The sequence below is a fragment of the Hippoglossus hippoglossus genome, chromosome 13 (genome assembly GCF_009819705.1).
Source record: "Hippoglossus hippoglossus isolate fHipHip1 chromosome 13, fHipHip1.pri, whole genome shotgun sequence".
Taxonomy (NCBI): Eukaryota; Metazoa; Chordata; class Actinopteri; order Pleuronectiformes; family Pleuronectidae; genus Hippoglossus; species Hippoglossus hippoglossus.
This window is the reverse complement of record NC_047163.1, coordinates 6,022,115-6,040,090: the sequence shown is the minus strand read 5'-3', so window position 1 is coordinate 6,040,090 and position 17,976 is coordinate 6,022,115. Positions and strand designations below refer to the sequence as shown.

Genomic DNA, 17,976 nt, shown 5'->3' with positions numbered 1-17,976 from the left:
GGCTCGATAAATTGCACTTTCTGTGCTTTTGAGATTTGCTACATTTCATTTCCCCCCCCTAATTTATTGGTAGGGAAGATGAAAACAGAGTTCACACCTCTCCCAAGGTAAGGCCGTTTACACTTGAGAGTGGAGAGTGCTTTTAAAATTCAGGTCATGTTTGTGTGCATCTGTGCTCTTTTTGTGTGATCACCGACTCTATTCCCCCTAAATAAATCATAAATAGCTTTTTAGAGTTTGCCGAGGGACTGCTTATTTGATATGATTTTCTCAGGATTGAAATAATGTTCAGCAGCTGTGTCAGTTCAGGGAAACTTACCAGATGGTTAAGGTCTTGGGAATACGGAGGCAAATTATTTCATTCAAAACTATAAAGAAAAAAAAAAAGTTTAAAGCGTGTGTGTGTATTTGTTTGACTGCTACAATAGTTGATGTCACTTGTTCAGTTTTTTGTTTGTTTTTCTTCCCCTGGATGAATTGACTTTTACAGCAGAGCCGTGTTTTCCCGTCTTAGAAATGAAATGACACATTTCTGATGTTGTGGCAGGGAGCAGAGATCAGGACATTTCACACAGCTGTACGCTGCCAGGATCAAGATGAGATTAGATATGTGGGCCGACCATGATCCTCGGTGGGGAGCGGCCACTCTGCCGTGGTGCTGACTGGAAGATCACATGAGGAAGATGCAGTGTCCACAAAGTCCTTATGTGTTAGATGTTGCTTTGGTGGTTTTGTAGTCAGACCTGTGTTCTCCTGGATTCAAACCTCCACCCTGGTTCTTTACAGTCTCTCTGTGTTTCTGTAGGTTTCATTTGACCTGTTTCAGTCTTCAATCATCATGATAATCTCTCCACATCACTGCTGTGGTAGGATATTAGTAATGATAACAATCCCCATTCATCAGATTCCCCGATCGGAAAAAATGCTGGACCACAAATCCGGAAATATTGGCGTGACTCATCGAGGATTTATTGCATTGCTGCTGTATCATACAGAATTTGGTTTATCTGGTGTTAAGATAATAACTTGGCAAGTGAGTGCAGATTAATTGAATCGCTGTGTGTCATCGTAACCCTTTCTTCACTTGAAAATTGATAATGGGAATTTATTTCATCACTTGAGTAAGAATATTACTGCCAAATGTATTTCTGCATCAATACTGAAAATATTAGAAATGATTTGCGGATTTAAACAACAGAAAATATACAACTCCTAGTTAATAATGCTAATAGATCCTACTTGTGTGGGCATATAGAGTAAACTAAACGGTGCTTTAGCTGCCTCCTAAACAAACCTCTCTGAGATGCTTCTGCTTCATGTGCCTGTGCATATAGCTGCTGTAGTGCTGTGATAAGCCATTTCCAATTTGCAGAGCTCCGGTCTCTGTCGAAAATAGTCCCTCACTTCAGATGATCCTCTGCTAGGTTTTGTAGCTGCCGCTTCTTTTTCGGGGGGGGGGGGGGATCCATGCTCGATCTGGCACAACTATCTTTGTGACACTCGTAATCGATGATGTGGGCTTTAGGTGGATGCATCGCCCCAGCTCTATTTTCTTTATCCTGGTAAACCCCTCATCCACCAGACTTCACAGTCATTGAGACTGCTCTTCCTCGGGTCCTCAGGAATATGCATGCAAAGTTTGCACTGTTGTATTTCTCTCTATAATATTGTATGATCTTGACCCTAAGTCCCATAAATTAAGATAATTTATGTTGTGAGTTTGCGCTATTTAAATGAAATTAAATTGAAATGTTTCCTTCGGTCAGAATACCTGTGCGTTTCTCTTATCTCTGCCTCTGTCTCTTATTCAACTGCCCTCCCCCCATTCTTTGGTGCACTCTCCTGTATCTCTCTTCTTCTTCCTGTAGCATTGTCACCTCTTCCATTTGCCCCCCCTCTCAGCATCTATCTCTTTGCTGTGCCTTTAAGTCCGAGAGCTGTTGGAGGCTTAGCCTGCTGGGCTGTGGAGTTCCAAGTCTCAGCAGCAGTGAGCTCCATATGCCTGCTGTTGGTCTGCCATGTCTGCCCTCAGCCGCACTTTTAAGGATAACCTCAATCCATTCAATAAACATAGTGGCTCATGTTGCCCTTCGCCAGCCTGATTTCAACTTTCCTCACAAACGCACACTGTAGCTGTTCTCCCCCACAGCCTCTGAATCTTGAGTCAGACTTCAGAACAGTTCAAACAGAAAGGCTGATCTTTTAGGTTAGCGCTGACAGATATATCTGTTGGGTGATAACGTCAGAAACGGCATATATGTGCTGAAAATGTGTTTATTTTACAGAATTTTTTTTAAACATAAAATCCTTTTTTATTCTTTAGTAAAGTTCTATATATTTGGTTGTATTTGTGGTTTATTTTTATCCATAGATATTTGTATCAGCCTCTAGATGTATAGTCACTATTTGATGGAGCAATTTGGATTTTCCCTAGAAGTAACAATCATATGACTGATTGGTCAGATTTTTATTTTATTTCTTAAAAAAAAAAAGAAGCTTTTATGTAATCAGGAGGTCAGGGTTCGAAACTAGCTGTTAGCAACTTGAAGAAATGACCAAAAATGTGACAAAACAAGTTGAAGGTTTTTTTTCCCTCATAGCCATTTTCTCAAACTCACCTAGACTAGAATCTGACACTTTTGTCCATTTGGAGATCCAGTGCTTTCACACTCGTCGAGGAATCTCCACCAACTGCTGTCTTCAAGGGTCCCTGTGGTGCTCCAGTTAACCCACACTTACCCTGTTGTTTTATGGGAATGTAGTCCGTTGAAACTGAGGTCCACTACGACCCTGACTTTCTTCTTGAAACTGGTGTAGTTGAGTGCTCATGAGGCTGTTGACAGAGCTTCGAACTCGCTGCTTGCAGCTGATAGTCAGAAGGTAGGAAGTTGTCATAATGAAATGAAGAGAAGTAAAGAAACGAAGCATGGCTCAATTAACTGCAAACATTTTTCCTAAACCGTCATTGATGGACTCCCAGACTGAATCATTATGAAACACCTTTCATCTCCAGTTTCCTGGGGGCTTGTTAGCAACATCTGTATGCTGCAGGCATTCAGTTAAGTGACGCATAAACACTGTAATCTTCAAATGTTCAGCAGCGTTTCCACAAACAACACAACATCTCAATCACAGTCTGGTCACATGCAAGGGTGTTAACCTTTAATTCAGGTCCCATTCTGTCCAGGCCTACTGGTAGGTTTACACTAAATATCTATTTAAATGCAATCAAACAGTCAACACTCCTGTTTAGGTTCGGTACAAATTATTTATTGTTCCTTGCATAAACTGTAATTTCACGCTCAATCCATGCATTTTACATGTTATCAATGAAATAATAAATGTGGTGTCAGAGCGATGAGGAAACAAGTGTTGGCAATTTGAACACTGCTCAGCCACTATCAGACATACGGGTGTCAAAGGAACACTCACTGAGGAGCCACACTCTTACTGCACAGAGGATGTGGTCAGATATTCAGATGTACCAGGTGCCTGCTGTTTGTAAGCTGTTAGTCTGAGGCTACTTTCTAGGACAGAACAGACTCTCCAGATGCCACAGAAAGCATTGGCCATTATGCAGTGGGCATTATGCTGTCTACGTCCTCTCGCCTGACGAGGTAGAGCTACTTCATCATGCACCATACTGTCCATTAGGATGTAAGCATCTGCTTTACACTCTGTAGGAAGATGAGTGAGGTTTGTTTCCAATTTCTTGCCGGTGCTTATTTATGTTCAGGAGACTATGCAACAGATTCTTGCCATGTTTTGTATTTTTCTGTGCAATATCCCTTTGTTGAAGTGACTCAGTAAACTACAAAGCCAGGATTAAATGTTTGGCCTTATAGTTAAATAGATTCACATGGAAGTGTAATGGGGGCAATGCCAATATGAATCCACATTAGGTTGAAAATTAGGAAGTGTTCTACTGTCTCAACAATGGCAGGAGCAGCATATGATCCAGTGTTTCGGCACTGTAGAGACTGACATACAGTATATATTATGAGTGCAGCTTTCTTGTGCCTCTCTCGTATATTTTCATTAAGTGAAATATAAATTAATGGTCAGTTTGCATAGCTATAATTAAATTAAGTGCTGTCAAAGAGGTTTCTCTCTGTCTCTCAAGCTCTCGCTCACTGTTCCCATGTTAACGCAGAGTACATAATTCACATACCTGCCCATCATGTCAGCACATCTAGTGCATGTTTTTAGTTTCCAGGAAGTACCTTGAGCTTGATGTGAGTATTCTCAGAACAGAATAATCATGTTTGTTTTTTGTAGCCAAAGACAAGATGTGCTTACAGTTGGAGCATATTGCAGATGAGTCGGGGACGGGAGCTTTTTTTCTCGTCGAAGCAAAGCACAAAGTGACTCAATGTGAGGTGTAGTAATCATCATCATTTCCACTAGTCACCGATCTCTGGAAAATATGTTGTAATCAGTACATCTTGTCTGAGATCAGTTGTGCAAATTATGCACCATCAACACATTTGGTATAAAAAATTCTAGTGGTATGAACTTTGCAGCATTTTTCAAAACTTAAAAAGTATGGTAATCTGAAAGCACATAAAGTTTTGTCCATGATTACACATTAAGGACAAGGAGACAGATAAATAAGAATGAGGTTATTATTTCCAACTTGGCTCATTGTTCTTTTGTCTTTTTCCCTCTGTTCTATTTCTCTCTCTCTCTCTGTGTGTGTGTGTGCGTGTGTGTGTGTGTGTGTGCGTGTGTGTGTGTTCTCTAGAGACAATTATTGCCTTTTCAACAAGAAAAAAAACAATTATTTTCCATCTTCGTCAGTGCGCCGCTCTGTGCTTAACTCATCAGCGAGGCAGAGTGGATACATAGGGCTTTTGAAGTGCAGTCATTAGCATGGTTCAGCATTGATGTGAAGCCCATTCATCAAACTAAAAGGAACCTCAGATGCAATAAGCTCGTTTGTTACATATTTGACACCCCCCCCTGCAATGGTCCTTGCCCCTCTCCCTTAAATGGCTTGACCTTTATTTGGTGACATTTGAAAGTAAAGAAAGATTGGCTCTGGCCAGGGTTCCAGCGTAACTCTTTAGTATAGTTTCCTGGAGGGACAATCGTTTGCATAATATCTTCATGCATTATGAATACGTGTCATTAATTTTTAGCATGTACACATTGAAGAAAGACTGGAGCTATTGTCAGACTGGAGCTGTTAATGTTAGGTCAGCTCTTGGCTCTGGTTGGCTGTCACTCCAATGTGGCAGTCGGATTGAGATAACTACATATTCTTAGACAATAGTTGACAATCTGTGGATTGAGAAAATTCATTTTTTTAGTCTCTCTACCAGGTACAGTTGTCAATGAGTATGGCTGAAGTGACTGTAATTATTTTCATATTCATCATTATTCATTTTTATATAATGGTGTGTTCATTTTACTGTATCTACTATTCCTTTTCTAACAAGGGCTAAACCTATATGGTTTTTTGGGGCTGATGCTGATACCGACATTGGGGAGTAAAGCATTTCTAAGACAGATGTATTGCCAGATATACATAAAAAATTATAATTCTAGATGTTGTTGTCAAATCCTTATGACAAAGAAATGTAATTGAGGCTTGGTATTTGATATTTGACTTAATACTTGATATCATTGACCAACCGATACATTTGTCAGGCTTTAGCTCTAACCCCCAAGTTTCATTATCAAAGGACTAATACTGCTACTATTAGATAATTACCTTTAAATCTGATACTTCAAATAATAAATGGCATCAAAATACAGCTATTCAAGGTTATTAGCGATATTTCCATGGACATACCTCAAATTTAGTGATTCTGATTAAAATGATGAATTGATGTACACATTAATCGTGACAATATAATTATGTTATATAGGTTTTTTTGAATAGCTTGTATTATCGTTGCATCTCTTCACTGTGGAACCTCATCTGCCTTTGCCTCATTGCTGGTGAAAAATATTTTTAGACTGGCTCTGAGTGGGGTTGTTATAAAATCCAAGTATTCTGTATGGATATGATGTTTTATGTTCAACTCCCTCTGGTGCGGCTAAGCTCTTGGCTGCACAATGGTCGGTTCATTGTTTCCTCCTCTTTACTTATGCATACTGTGATTTTCCATCACACATTATCCCTTTGATTGCATTTGCTTTTAAAAAGGCAGCTGCAGTTTAGTTACGTTCTCTTTTTTGACGGCCTCCACTTTTGTTGTCTTTTGCTCTGCTGCACTCACTCAGACTCTGACAATCATATGGCGGAGCGTCATGCTGGAAGATGAATGCACCAAACAGACGCAGAGCAGGTTTTCCAAGCACTTCACACACACTCGCCTCCAGCATTTGGGTCTGACTGCATCACAATCCTAATTGACAAACATTAGATGAGTGAATCTGGGCTTTCTTCAAGCCAGTTCATATTCTAATGACGACTGTGACCAATTGAGTGTGATTGCAGGGATTTTTAGGAGCAGAAATTGGATTTCGATAATGGGCAAAGAACATATTTCACATTTTAAAGTATTCCTTTTAAACTAGCAGGCTGGATGGATGTGTCTTTGAACTCACAATCCATCAAATGTTATTAATTTAGAAATATCAGGGAGAACATCCCAACTCTCCACATCTGCTCCCCAAGAGACTACTTCATTGCAATGCCCGCACTCCACCACCAGTCATTGTAAATAGGACATCAGGTCTATTTATTTTCACCCAATTTACTGGCCACAGTAGGCTTCCCTTGGATGCTGTCGCAAGTCCAGTCTTTGCTGCCTGTCACCATGGCGACGGTGAGCCTTCAGCCCTGGCCTAATCAGAAACAGTTGAAAATGGAGGGATTCTTGAGGGCTCACATGTAACACTCTTAATTCCCTGCCTCATACAGGAGCCATGATGCCCGCATGAAAACTCTCTAATGGAGAAATATAAACATTCTTGATCAAGACATTCGAACCTGCTAAAAGAGAGGAACCACTGGGGGTGAACGATTTATCCGAGCACACACCTTAATTGCTTTTATATAAACAATTTCAGTTTTTGCAGCACAGAAGAAGCAATGTCTGCTTGGTGGGAAGCTATTACCAGCACACCAAAGAATCTCTGTAATAGCTTCTCTCATTTCCTCAGACATGGCGAAGCTCTGCTGGGTTATCGCTAACATCCGACCAACTCATTCTTTGCAGGTCAGGTACGTCAAAATGACTAACCTCATATAAGCTCATGGACAGTTCAGTGAATTATTCTCCAATTTGTTAGTAACTGAGAGACATTTCTGGTAATGCGGTTCTGTCCCTAGTTTGTGAAAGGTAAGGCCTTCTCTTTAAGTCTCTGTGAATTTACAGTGAAAGGAGCCGGCTGCCACTTACTACTCTTGTGTAACAGCGCTGACAGGTCCTCGAGCTTGAGCTGCTTAGGTACCAGAGCAGAGTCTCATCAAAGTGGTATTACTCTCCTGCCTCACATTGTAGAGTTGTTTCTATAACCTTCTTCTGCTTTCCAAATCATCAACCCACACCTCTACTGAGCGTCTTAATAAGGCAGAGCAGATATTCTTAATTGAATTTATATGATTAGACATAGCTGCAGTAGTAGCTTTTCTCATTCCCTGGGCCTCCCTCACGGGAACAGTGAAATGGGTTGGCTGCAAATCCCTTGTTTGAACCAGCACGTTGGTACTTACATCATATAGTAACCATATAAATCAGTACAGTAGCCCAGCAGTAAATATGGTATATTGAGATATTGCTAAATTCACCTTTCTTTCTTTCTTTCTTTCTTTCTTTCTTTCTTTCTTCGAATGTCCTGACTCATTTGCATCTGAATTTGTGATGCATGTATTTCTCCCAGAGCAGAAGTTGTAGTGTGCAGATTACTGATATTGCTATCATTTCTGAGTCTCAGCGAGGATTTAGTACCAGACCACTGAGCTGCCGTTGAGTTTAACTGTGGTAAACAAACCAAGTGTTTTATCACCGGAAACTATTAGGAGTAGAAGTCAGCGATAGGCGCAAAATAAATGAGTGTACAATCACGTTCTCTCACTGTCAGAGTTCCATGCTGTTATGGTATAGATAAGTCCTGGAGAGCCAGCAGGGAGTCAGAGACGAAATTGAACAGTTCATTCTCGTAGTTGAATCTTGGAGGGAGCAAATATTTACACTGCATGCTTCGTCTGTGCCTCCTTGGGTCATTTAGCCGTGGCCGCCAATGCACAAGCTATTTACTCTGTTAAATGACATCGTAAGACACTTGCATACTTTTCCGTGGTGCTGATTAGACGGTTGCGTAAGCTGGTTCGGTGTAACACCTTTTTAATTGCCTTCAGGATTGCTTGGTTAAAGATCTACTGAAAATTGAATGTCAAGGGGAATTTCAAATACGGGGCTTTGGCAGGTACAATTTTCAACATTTAGAAATGTTACGGACCTAAGTGACAAGCTGGTGCCATCTGTAGATAGGTTGCAAATATAGTAAATGTAAAACAAATAAATATTTGATTAACTTAGACAGTCAGACTCTCTGAAAGGGCCCTTTTGTTTGAAGGAATCACATCTTCTGGTCCTTTTCTTTTACCGTGTTCAGATTGGATACAGTCAAATTTGCAGGCTTCATGTCTCTCCATAGATTTTTTCCGACTAGCCCGTTGGTTATGTCTGAACAGCATCAGCCAGGCATTGCACCACGGCAGCAAACAGCCATTGCATAGCTGAATATTTTGATCTAGTGCTGCCAGGTCAACTCTGTAAACTCCAGGCAGGCTGGAATGGAAGCTATCTCGCCTCTTTACCAAGGAGGGCTAATTAATGGAGTGTTAAAGATATTGTTGTCTTTCTGGCAGGTCGTCCATCTCTGCTGAGAAACTCTGAAACTCATTTAAAGTAACCATTTGGCCCTAATGAAGCTAGAACATAACACACTTATCTCAAAGTTCTCGTAGCAGGTCTTTGGACCACATAGTTTCTGATCTACCAACCATGGGACCTTCAGTATGTTTTTATTCCTTCCAAAAAAAGCTATATTTTTGTCATAGGGCATGTGTGACTATGCAATGTGTAAATTGGGATTTGCAGAACAATTATAATATTTTCGATTCTGCATTTTGGTTTTCATTGTTTACTCAAAACTCTGGACAGAAGAGAAGGCCATATATTTGTAAGAAACTTTGCTGTCATGGGTTTTGTATTATGCATCAATCTATATTTTCTCGGCAAGCAAACTTGTTTTAGATCTTCATGGCAATAAAATACTTTTGCGACAGATGCCTTGACAATGATGAGCAGACAAGACAAGAATTAATGCTAGGTTGTGTGTTAGCAAACTGTTGCTACAGATGTTGCTGTGAGGCAGCACCGTTTCCTACAGCCAGCACACAAGCTCCAACGACACTCAACAACTCTCTTGCTACTGCAGCCTGCATACAAAAACATCCATAAAGTTTTTAATAGTTTTAACCCGCCCAGTCAGTCACTTTACTGGCCATCGTCATTCAGGAAAACGCATGAGAGCCTAACTAGTTTGTTTTCCATAAATTAGCTTTTTCCATTTAAAGAGCCATGGTTGTGAATGAAACATTTTTAGCAGACAACTACTGGTCTGCGAGGAGGTATTTGCAATCTGATCAGTGAATACACCTCTTCTTGGAACCTGATGATTTTTGTTTGGTGATTGCTTTTACTTCGGAGCCACTGTGCAAATATGTTTTTAACCATTAAAATATATATAAATTAACTTTGCTCCTGAATACAATTATTAGATAATTTACTCCTTAACATTGATTATGGGGTTTACATAACTGGAATTAAGTGGTATTCAAACTCATTGCATTGATTTACTCCACTTAACATACGTTTTGTGTGTCTGTGAGTAATCAGTGATTTCATGTCTTTATTTACCTCTTGTCACACAATGGGTGAAAATTATTCAGAGGATCTGAATCTGCAATTACACCACTTCTGAGGATTGCGCCGTGCCTGTGAATAGTGTGATAAATAGCAATAGCACTGAACAATGATGAGGTTTAGTCTAGACCTCATGGCTCTCTCTCCTCCTTGCATGTGATATTGGGTGAGATGCATCATGATGACTGCAACAGGAGAGACTTTTTTTTAGCCGAACAACCTAAGACAGCCTCTGGATCCATAAAAAAGGCTCTTCTTTATTATCCGTTTATATATTGGTATCCCTGATGCCACCATGTAATAACCATAAACATGTGGTTGTGGGGAAACATACAATAAATTTTTTTTCCACAGTTAAACCATAAAATTATCACAAATGTCACGACTTGAGCACCTTGAGCTGGATATCCTTGTGAGTATGAATAGCCCTTTCTTCTTCTGCACGTCATAGAGCCGCACTCTAGGTAGTTAAACTTGCTCCTTCACTGGAATCTTTAAATTCCTCTAAAAGCAGGAGGGAGCTTGACAAATATAGACTTCATTTTCAGGTTTATGTCCTCGGCAATATTTCATATGAATAGCATACTGCCAAGTAGTGGCGGGAGGCATTTTTTTGTTGTTCATCTATCCTTGTGAACATAATAACTCTAGAACAACTTGAGGACATTTCTTGAAATATTATACAAACATCCAGTTGGACCTAAGGATGAACTGATTAGTTGTTGATGATTGAAGGTCAAAGGTCAAGGTTGCTGTGACCTCATACTATATATATTTTTGCCTTATGAACGGGATATCTCAGAAATACCTTTCAGGGAATCCCCTTAACTTTGATACACATGTTCACTTGGACTCATGAATGAACTGTTAGAAATTGGTTAAAGGTCAAGGTCACTGTGACCTTACAAACATGTTTTGGGCCTATTGAGCACAATATCTAAATTTTTCCCATAGATAATTCCAGTTGATTCCTGTGGTCAAAGGTAAAGGTCACGGCGACCTCATATTATTGTGAATGAAATATTTCAGAAACACCTGGAAGACCCTAAACTTCACTAGTTAGCAGAGGCACACATTGGCTTTAGTTCTCTTCTGCATCTCATAGTGCTGCACTTTAAGCAGTTAAACTTGCACCTCCACTGGAATTTATGAATCATCTTAAAGCAGGAGGGAATTTGACAGGTATTGCATGGACTCCATTATTAGGATTATGTCCTTGGCAGTATTTCATATGGATAGTACTGCCAAGTGATTTAGTTTAAGTATGATGGCAGGAGGCAGGTGGTAGGAGGGGGTGGCAGTTGGAACCTGAGGATTGGCTGCATATGGATAATGAGTCCTTTAATTTTCCATACCAGTTAACATAACGTTTAGAGTCTTATGCACTCAGACTGCCTATTATCACCACCCATGAGTTTTCAAGCTGTGAATTAAATTCTGTACATTAGTGCAGCATTTATTTTTCCCTGCACATCAAGTGTTTAAAAGTTGTACTTATTTTTATCTGCACAACAACCAGAGACCAGCTTTCAAATCTTCAAATCCAGTGACAGTCATAGTTTTGATGTAATTGCACTGAGATGTGATGATGCTTGAGGTGAGGCGGATGTTATACCTCCATGGACCTGTCTCGTTCCACTTTTGATCTCACGTATAACCTGTCAATCACAGTAATGCTTAGCAGGTTATCTATATGGCCCATTTTCCACCTGCTTGCTTTGATGCCCTCCAGCAGTTTTTGTCAGTGCTGTCCGTATATGCCATGTAGCTCTCTAGAGGGATAATTTCATGCTTCTCGGACTTGAAGAACTGTGTTGTTGAGGTCACTTTCTTTGCAGTGATTATCTATTGACTCAAAAAAAGCAGTGGGGCTACAGAGACTCCCTTCCCTTCCTGTTTTCATTAAACGCCAGACAGTTGTATTTCCATTGGCACTTGAATTGTGATTGAAAGCTTTTATTATGAAAGAGACCTCCACTTTACTTTTCCATTGCTGGTCAGCCGTCTAACATTAGCGTTGTGATCTTGAAAGTATGTGAAAGGGTCCTTGTGGTTAATTTTCCCTCAGAGAACAAACACCATAAAGACCAGGGTTGAAAGCTGGGTCAAACAGCAGTGCTCGGCCTGAAGGTTTAGTTTAATCCTTGTTGCTCCATCAACAGATCACAGAATACATTTTAAACAGCATGTTAAAGGTATAAAACTCCAATAATTCTTTAACATTTGCTATTTTTCCCCATTTTCTCCTGTAGTTGGTCGGCGGTGAGTTCGACATGGAGGCAAACTTCATTATCCAGGATGCGGAAAGCATCGGTTGCATGGTGGAGCTGCTGGAGAACTGTGACGTCACCTGTCAGGCGGAAATCTGGAGCATGTTCACGGCCATCCTGAGAAAAAGTGTCAGAAACCTGCAAACGTGCACCGAGGTTGGACTCATCCAGCAGGTGCTGCTCAAAATGAGCTCAGTGGAAGACATGATTGCAGGTATAGTAATAGTATGAGCCTTGCTCAGTAAATGTACTCCAAACATATGTTCATTTTCAGATGAGTCAGAGCATTATATTAGCAAAATTAAATGACAAATCGCCCAAACAATCGCCCCAAAAATGTATGGTGATGAACATGGACTTGCTGACAGAAGATATATTCTAACGGCCAGCCCTACCCCCCGACTCTACGGGACTTCTCACTAAAAGTCAGGAACTTATTGTCTGACTAAATGAAAGTATACTTTACAGACCAAAATGTACCAAACTTTCAAAACCATTTTCCTGGCAGTATTGTCTGTAAAGATGTTAAGAAAATATTTCCAGAGCAGGTGTGAATTTAATATTTCTTTTAAACTTTTAAAACAAATGCAGGAAGGTATGGAAGGGAAAGTGATCAGGTATGGACATTTCATTAAGTAGGGTCAGCTAGGTGTTTTTGTTTTTGTTTTAATCTTTGATACATAATGGCCTTTCTGAAATAGGCCCCTCACATTTGTATTCAGGTTGTGGGGCTAATTTCTTTTCAGGTCAGTGACAAGTTTGTTATTTTGCACGGTCCAAATTGCGTCCATACCTTGTGTAACTTGTAAATTAGGTTTCAGCTGAGGAAATCCAAATGCATTTTCCCCGCGGTGCCTCGAAGTTAAACAATTTACCATATGGACGTCACATTGATTTAAGTCAAGTTTGCGTGTAATTGCAGTAGAAATGTTTTTGTGATGAATATAATGGAATTTCACAGACAATGAACTTGGTGAAAATGAAGTTAAATAAAGAAAAAACTGTTTACTATCTCGGGAGTTGGTGCCTGTGAATACTCGAATCACCACAAACCACCTCCTCTGCAGTGTGGAAGAATTATAATATCTGTAAAGTGCAGCTGCATTTGAAGATTGTTCCCTCTGTCCTCTTTCTTTTGTGTGTGTCTGTGTGTGTGTGTGCGTGCATGCTATCTTGCCTTCAAAGACTTGCTAGTGGACATGTTGGGAGTGCTAGCCAGCTACAGCATCACAGTTAAGGAACTGAAGTTGCTCTTCAGCATGCTCCGAGGGGAAGGAGGCCTCTGGGTAAGTGATTGCGAGTGATACCAGAGACACATCGCACTGATCTGTTTGTGTTCTGTCATTGACTAATTGCAGAATGAGTGAACGTGGGACCAGATGTATTGACTGCAGTCTAAATGGTCTGAGAAAGAGCCTTGTTTTTATTGTTCTTTTTTTATCTTTGTCACCTGTGCAGCCGAAGCACGCTGTCAAAATGTTGTCCGTGTTGAATCAGATGCCCCAGAGACACGGCCCAGATGCCCTCTTCAACTTCCCCGGTCGCAGTGCAGCAGTAAGCTTATACATTCCTTTTCTCCCTGTATACAGTTTTAAAATGGCACGTTTTTGTGCATTTTATGGAGCCCAGTAGGTTATCAGGGTAAAATAGATGATAAATAATGCATGGTTAGCAAAACAAACAGTCTCCTATACTGAACAGTAATAAATAATACATGGTGTGTTGCAAAAGATTAAAGAAATGACCTGATGTCTGCAGAGCTTTGGAAAGTTGAGTCATGAAATTGTGATGTTCAGTTTAATCACAGCAATTTGTATACATGCATAATACAAGTGTAGCAAGAGTGCAGATGCATTTTTAGAGCGCCGCAGATAAAAACCTACCCTTTGTCGAAAAGATTGTCATCTGAGTTTGTCTAAATGAAGCAGAGAAAGTGCCGAGCTGATCGTTTCTCTCAGGGGAGAAACCAGACACTCAGTCAGGGGAGGGAGCGAGAGAGAGAGGGAGAGAGAGGGATGACGTTACATTTGCATCTTTTTGCATCATGCTTGAAGTAAGTAAATAAGTTGTCAGAGTAATTTCGTCATATGGTGGCGAGTGGCTAAAGGCTTGAATGAAACGACTCTTTCCACAAACTTTGAGATTTAGTTTAACTTTAGCGAAATGCAAATGAAGGGCTAGAATTGTCTGGATTTATTTCAAGGAGGCTGGACACTTGCCACCAAAACATATTTAGCATGCGCAGGAATTTAATGCAAGCAGTTTTCTAGCACCATTTTGGAGGGAAAACACGTATAATGCATTCAGAAAGTATTCAGACCCCATTAATTGTGTTTTTTGCCACTGTTTTGGTTTTTGTCCCAGGCCATTGCTTTACCTCCTATTGCCAAGTGGCCTTATCAGAATGGGTTTACGTTCAACACCTGGTTCCGAATGGATCCCCTGAATAACATCAACGTCGACAAGGACAAACCATACCTCTACTGGTGGGTACCCAATTACACACGCTGCTGTCCTCAGTCGACTCCTGTGTCTCTCTCAGGGGCTGTAAATCTACATTATGACGCCAAGGAGAAGAAAATTACACTTTCTTGTTTTTTTTTTATCAATCTAATTGGGTGAGCTTTGTATTAGAAACGATTCCCTCTTCGCAGCGACCTGCATTTTACCAGCGGCTTCATTAAGCCTCTGTGCTCCCAACAGCCGAGGCTGAATGTGTGTTTCATGTTTGTGTCCATCCATTCGACATTTACTCCTGAAGTGATGCCTCAGGAATTTTGCACAAACTTTCACTTGTACTCAGAAATAACCTTATTAAAATTTAAAGGTCAGGGTCACTGTGCTCTTCACACAGATATTTAGTATAAAGGAGAATGGGGTGAAAGGATGATGGCATTTTACATCAGCAAGGTCAAAGGTCAGCTTCAGTGTGACATAATAATGATCTGCAAAAACATTTTTCTGGTCATTCCACTTCATCACGTTCATTAAATTCTGTTAAAATCTCCATTACATTCATTATACAGTTACATTATCTGAAGTGGAGTCTAGACAGACATGTAAACTGCAACGTCACCGGGTAGTGAAGGCATATAACTGCAAAATGGTTATTCTAGCTGACAAATTTATACCCTGTGTGATACTCTGACCTACACTGATTTTCTCATTTAAGTGGTTTACGACTGGAACTTGTTTTTCAAGGTTAAAGTAGTTTTAGTGTACACCATTTTTTCACACTTTGGTCAACCAAGTTGTTTTAAATGTGCTGTATGACTAAAGATGACATTGACATTGTTACAGAGGTGGACGGCTCCAGTGGGAGGCACTGTGGAAGTATTAATTTAGATTTGAATATCTGCCTCATAAGGGCCACATAAGCAGCTCTTGCAAGGACTTGTGGGTAATTAGCGCTTAAAATCAATAACCTTCAAGCACAGGGATGTTAAGCTGCTGTTTGTGAAAGAAAAACCACAGAATACAACGGGGCATATAAAGGAATTGTTGAAGGGAACGACAGAGAGAGTGCAGAATACAGATTGTATTGGGAGTTTGGTTCAGTGTTCACCATCTGCTGCCTGCCGTCGCTTCACCTGGATCACACACTTTGAATTAAAGAATCTTCTCACCTTGGAAGGACTAGTTCTGCGCTTCTCTGATGTGTAACATCAAAAAGGAAGAAAGAAGTATTGGCTAAGCGAAGTTGTTGATATTCATGTGGCAGCAATTCCATTCTGACAGAGTCACAAAAATGGCGAGATATGCCGAGCTAATCCTGTTTATGCATTTCTCGGAGGGCCTCGCAGCTCAGTGGCAGGGCATGCAGACAACAACAAAAAGAGAATTGTATCTTCAGAAGCCGAACCAAGGTTTCTGCTTTCCTCCTGATGTGTGATCACAGACAGGCTTGTCCACTGTTAGGTGTGGGGCTCTACATCTCTGGCCCCGCAAGCACCGGCAGTATGAAAGCCTACGCTCTTTATCTGCCTTGCCAAAGAGGTCTGCTTGTCTTAGTTGATCCCAGTGGGTGGGTGGTGGTGGAGGGCTTTGAAGATTGGGGGACTGCTATAGACGTTAAGACTGTAGGAGTGTAGTGAGAACATGTCTGCAGTCAAAAAGATGTTTGGCCCAAGCAGGGAAAGAATGGGGATCTAGTATTGTAAGGTTGTGTGGGCTGCACAGGTTCTGCTCTTTTTGTTCATGTCTGTGGCATTTTTCAGTGCTATAGAGTCAAGTAGAGGTAAAAGACTCAAAATCACTAAAGTGTGCTCATCAACTGAAGTCTTTTGTTCTGTGCCTGCAAAGTTTCCATGTTGCTGTAGTCTCGTCTCTTGTATTTCACTGTTCTTACTGGTTTAGGGCAACATCCCAATTCTCAGGAGAATGTCCGTATCTGTCACATTGCACAAGACATTTAAATAGTATGTTGACATGAATTTTATTATTCAGAAGGAAGTTGTTTCTTGTTTGCATATATGCAGTATGCCAAGGACGAAATATCCAAACAAACACTTAAAAGCACAAAAAAATGTAGACTGGATTTTTTGGTCTTCAGGAACCTGAAATACATTAATCCTTCATCTTGATGAATTAATTATTTTTAACCTGTTAAGTGTGCAGCTCATAATTTGTTCTGTCTCCCTTTACAGCTTTCGCACAAGCAAAGGCATCGGCTACTCTGCACACTTTGTCGGTAACTGCTTGATCGTGACATCACTCAAGTCTAAAGGAAAAGGTTTCCAGCATTGTGTGAAGTACGATTTTCAGCCAAGGAAGGTAAGACCAGCTTTAGCTTTTTAATTCATGTGTTCCACATATCAGAAAAAAATTATCTAGAGCATAGAGATGGACGATGCCTCTCTACTTCCTCCCATTCTACAAAAACGAAGCTGAAATTGGTAATAAATTTACAGACAGAGTCAAGGGCGAATTGGGGATGGAGCTGTGATATTGGTCCTGCCGATACACACGCTCGACCAATCACAAGTCAGTCTTTGCTGTCTTTTCTAAACATATCAGAAACATGAACACATATGTAAGTGTGATAAGATCTACCTAAAATGACAAAAAACATCCAAATTGACATTTAACATGTGATTTGACTTTTTAGTTTGGTCCATGTCCCACCCCTAGGGGGTGATCAAGATGTTTTGGCTTCACTTTAGGGAGATGTCATGTCGTCCATTTTTATATCCATGTTTTTAGATCCATATAGTTTATACCCATCGATACAAAAATGAAAATACATAATTTTGAAGCCATTTGAATTGAATTAGTGAAAACTCAAGACAGGCGCTTTGTTAACCACATCGAAATATGAAGCGTATTAAACCATCCAACTAAATGCCAGAACTGCATCTGGTTGTGAGACGAGCTGAAGGCAAATAGCGAAAGGCTTTTAGTTTTGCTCCAAACAGAAATCATTTTGCTCTTTTAAATCACCCTGCCCTACTCACCACCTGCTCTTTTATTGGCATTACAACGTTGCACATGAGCCTGAAGTGTTTAAGACCCCCAGAGGAGTCTTACTGGTGTAATTGGATGTAAATGTAGATGAAAAAATGAAACTTAATCTAGCGTGGAATGTCAGTGTAGCATGCATGTCCCTGCACAGACGGAAAACTGGCTCAAAACATGTGTCAAACAATTAGAGCTTTCACACAACACCTGGGAGCAACTAGTCACCCCAGTAGCACTGCTCCAGCGCAGGTATCGTTCTGTTGAAGCTCTTAGAAGATAAAAAAAACATTGAATTACGTTTTTTAATTGATTTTGGGTCCAGACATCTGCAGGAAAGTGCCTTTCTAAATTACGCCCTGGCC

At 40.4% G+C, this 17,976-nt stretch overlaps 1 protein-coding gene across 4 annotated transcripts in view; it reads left to right on the top strand.

The window, feature by feature from the left end:
• nbeab (neurobeachin b) overlaps nucleotides 1-17,976 on the top strand; it is a 178,802-nt gene that overhangs the window by 27,070 nt on the left and 133,756 nt on the right. For all 4 annotated transcript variants that reach the window (XM_034605171.1, XM_034605173.1, XM_034605172.1 and 1 more), the window contains 5 exons: nucleotides 12,140-12,371; nucleotides 13,343-13,443; nucleotides 13,616-13,711; nucleotides 14,522-14,643; nucleotides 16,804-16,930. In XM_034605171.1, the coding sequence (XP_034461062.1) occupies nucleotides 12,140-12,371; nucleotides 13,343-13,443; nucleotides 13,616-13,711; nucleotides 14,522-14,643; nucleotides 16,804-16,930 (678 nt within the window). The remainder of the gene's footprint in view (nucleotides 1-12,139; nucleotides 12,372-13,342; nucleotides 13,444-13,615; nucleotides 13,712-14,521; nucleotides 14,644-16,803; nucleotides 16,931-17,976) is intronic.